At 41.8% G+C, this 3,111-nt stretch overlaps 1 protein-coding gene across 1 annotated transcript; it reads right to left on the reverse strand.

Moving 5' to 3' along the window:
• Positions 1–1,675: 1,675 nt before the first annotated feature.
• On the reverse strand, positions 1,676–2,611 carry LOC143626964 (uncharacterized). Its single transcript, XM_077096881.1, has 2 exons — positions 2,270–2,611; positions 1,676–1,957 (listed from the first exon to the last, which is right to left on the reverse strand). Exons 1-2 carry the CDS (start codon positions 2,609–2,611, stop codon positions 1,676–1,678), a joined length of 624 nt encoding a protein of 207 aa, XP_076952996.1.
• Between the last annotated feature and the right edge of the window lie 500 nt (positions 2,612–3,111).

Here is a 3,111-nt window from a genome sequence, read left to right on the forward strand (position 1 = left end):
GTTGTAATCAAGGCTCTGATACCACTGTTGGGTTCCAGTGGTGATCAGTCAACGGTTTAACATTTAAACTCGGTTTTATTGGTTTCATAATTATTAATCAAATTAATAATAAATAAGAAAAACGCAACGGAATATTAAATCAAGTAATCACCAAAAACGGAACTGTACAGGGTTACATACGATACGAGTATGAGAAAACAACCAAAATAAATAAATAATACACATGACATTATTTAAGTTTTACCTCGGTTAATAAATAACCGGTTGAGACACCGAGGGCTAACAGACAACGCTAGGTGACCAAACAAGATGGACAAACAACGGTGGCGATGCACGAGTGGACCGACAACGAGGATGACACGAAGGGACAGTGGGGCTGCGGCTCGGCTGGGCTGCGGCTGGGGCTGGCTATCCGACGGCGGTGATAGGAGCCGAGAGATAGAGGGAAGATGGTGGCTAGGGTTATGTTGTTACTTCAATAATCAATAATACCTAATGATATATTAACTAGTTTAAATAACTAGTTAATCATGTCGGGCCACCAAGCCATATTAAGCCCAATCTCATTAAAGGTTCATATCTCGTTTATTAGTCGTTACCGGTAAACTAGTGTAAGCGGTCCACGTCCGTTACCCAAGGTGTAACTCTTACGGGTCATAACCCGGTTGGCCACATTGACTTAAGCTGATCGGTCCATATTTCCAAAAACTAGAAGGAGCTGAAAAAAGAAATTACATCAATAGAAGAGTATATGAGTTTTCAACAAATCTAACTTTATAAGTTTTCAACATTGCTTAACTTGGAACAAAATAACCTGTGTTCGATTAGAGACAAAATAGTGGCAAGTTCTTCAATTGAGCGGTGAAATTGGACATGGATGGTGGAACCTTGGCTTCAACTCCTTTAGAAGTGCAATGCAAAAGTTATGGAACTATCTTGTATTATTGTTGGGCACTATCTTGGAGGATACAAATGGTAAGTGGAGGTGGGAGCTATAGAAAGATGGGCTATTAGACTACTCGCTATGGTGAGAGGCTTCGAAGCCCCTCCCTAGTGCCACCTCAGCGCCACATGTGCACTGGGGGCTTCAAAGCCCCACCCCAAAGATGCCCCTCAATGGTAAGGGGGCTTCGAAGCCCCTTAATTTTTTTTTATTTTAATAAACTAACAAATTTATTAAATACAAACTAAATTAAAACTAAAAACATATACATAAAAAAATCAACTAATATTAGTCGTCGTCGTCGCCGTTTTGTTGTTTGTTTCTCCAAATATGTTCAACCAAATCCGCTCGAAGACTGAAATTCGTTTCTTTTTTTCGTGTGCTTAATAAAATAGCAAATCTCTCATCTTCGTTTAGTGTTGTCATCGGATCCGGCGCATCGTCGTACTCGCCTTGACATATTGCTCTACCCGAGTCCTCCAGTATCATATTATGCAAGATAATACAAGTGTACATTACATTTCTTAACTTATCCATGTGCAGAATACGAGCCGGATGTCTAATTATAGACCAACGTTTCTTTAATACCCCGAATGCCCTTTCGATGTCCTTTCTGGCCGACTCGTGTTTTTTCTTGTAATATTGTCGTTTATCATCAGTCGGACACGTAAAGCTATGAACCAACGTTGCCTAATCCGGATAAATGCCATCGACTAAATAATATCCGTATTCCTAGTTGACACCATTAGTGGAAAATGAGGTGTCGGGTCCAACCCCGTTTACGAGACGGTCGAAAAGAGGAGACGCATTTATCACAGCTATATCATTATTTGCACCGGGCATCCCAAAGAACGCATGCCATATCCAAAGATCAAATGATGCAGCAGCCTCAAGGATAACCGTTGGTCCATCATGATCACCCCGATGATATTGACCTTGCCAAGCAACTGGGTAAGCTTCCCAAGCCCAATGTGTGCAATCAAGACTACCAAGCATCCTAGGAAAACCGTGCCTCTGTTCATGCACCTCGTCTATTTTTTGTATGTCGGCTTAAGTCGGTTCCCTCAAATATTTTTTATGATATAGTTGAGGAATACCTAATATTAAATTTTAATGTCAGTTTATTAACTTTGCATTTAAAATGAGAGGATTTATAAATACATATTAAAAAATGATAATACTCACATTCGCAGAACGTGTGAAGGGCTTCACGAGCCATTGTCTCCGACATTTGTAAATACTCTTCCATGGCGTCGCTCGTGGTCCCGTACGCGAGTTGACGAATTTCCGTCGTGAATTTTCGCAATGGAGAATAACCGGGCTTACCTCTCGCGTCATCCCGTTGTTGAAAAAATCAAAATCGCGTTCTAAATCACCAACAATTGGTAAAAAAAGTTGGCGAGTCATCCGAAAACGCCGCCGGAATTGTTCCGCATTAAAAGTCGCGTCCGACGAAAAATAATCTTGCATCAACCTTTCATGAGCACCGACACGATCTCGTTGTCGATGAGGACGTCTTGTTAGAGGTTGTGAGCTTTCGCAATGCTCGACTAAGACTCTGGCAGCATCTAAAATAGCACTAAATATTATGTCATCCCCTGAATCGGAGTCTGAAATAACGTCGGGATCAGGGTAGTAGTCGGGTGTCGAAGACGAATCGGAAGACATTTTTGGGAGAAAATTATAAAAATTGAGATTGTATGGTTTAGTTTGAGATATATATATATATATATATATATATATCCCAAACAGTCCAAAAAATAGCCGTTGGAGAGGGAGAGGGTCCCACACAAATCACCTTCCGCGCCGGCCGTTTGAACGACCTCTCCCTCGGCGCCCCTGGACCAACCGCGCCCCACGGCGGTGTTCCCCGCTCGTCGCCCAATGCCACCTCATCCCACCACGCCCCATAGCGAGTAGTCTTATAACTATATATAATTTACAAGTTTGGTGCCGCAAGTGGTTTATTGGGCCACTTGGCGGCGCCGTATTGGTATATAAATTTTGTATTTTTTTTAGTTATGGAAACTGATAAAACGTCATTTTTTTTAGTTCTGGTACCATAACAAATCCGAAAGAAACCGGCCGAGTTCGTGCAGACTCGCACCTTTATTTAGTGGGCCACTTGGCGGCACCGTATTGGTCGGTGAATTTTGTATTTTTTTTAG

This window comes from Bidens hawaiensis, unplaced genomic scaffold (genome assembly GCF_021521415.1).
Source record: "Bidens hawaiensis isolate Kalapana, Puna unplaced genomic scaffold, B.hawaiensis_p1.1 tig00004551_1, whole genome shotgun sequence".
NCBI classification, from domain to species: Eukaryota; Viridiplantae; Streptophyta; class Magnoliopsida; order Asterales; family Asteraceae; genus Bidens; species Bidens hawaiensis.

What these genes read in the sequence shown, in the direction of transcription:
- LOC143626964 (XM_077096881.1), bottom strand. Translation starts at nt 2,611, where the DNA reads ATGTCTTCCGATTCGTCTTCGACACCCGACTACTACCCTGATCCCGAC. An exon ending in ACAACGGGATGACGCGAGAG is followed by an intron (nt 1,958 to 2,269) that starts GTAAGCCCGGTT and finishes GTGCATGAACAG; the next exon opens with AGGCACGGTTTTCCTAGGAT.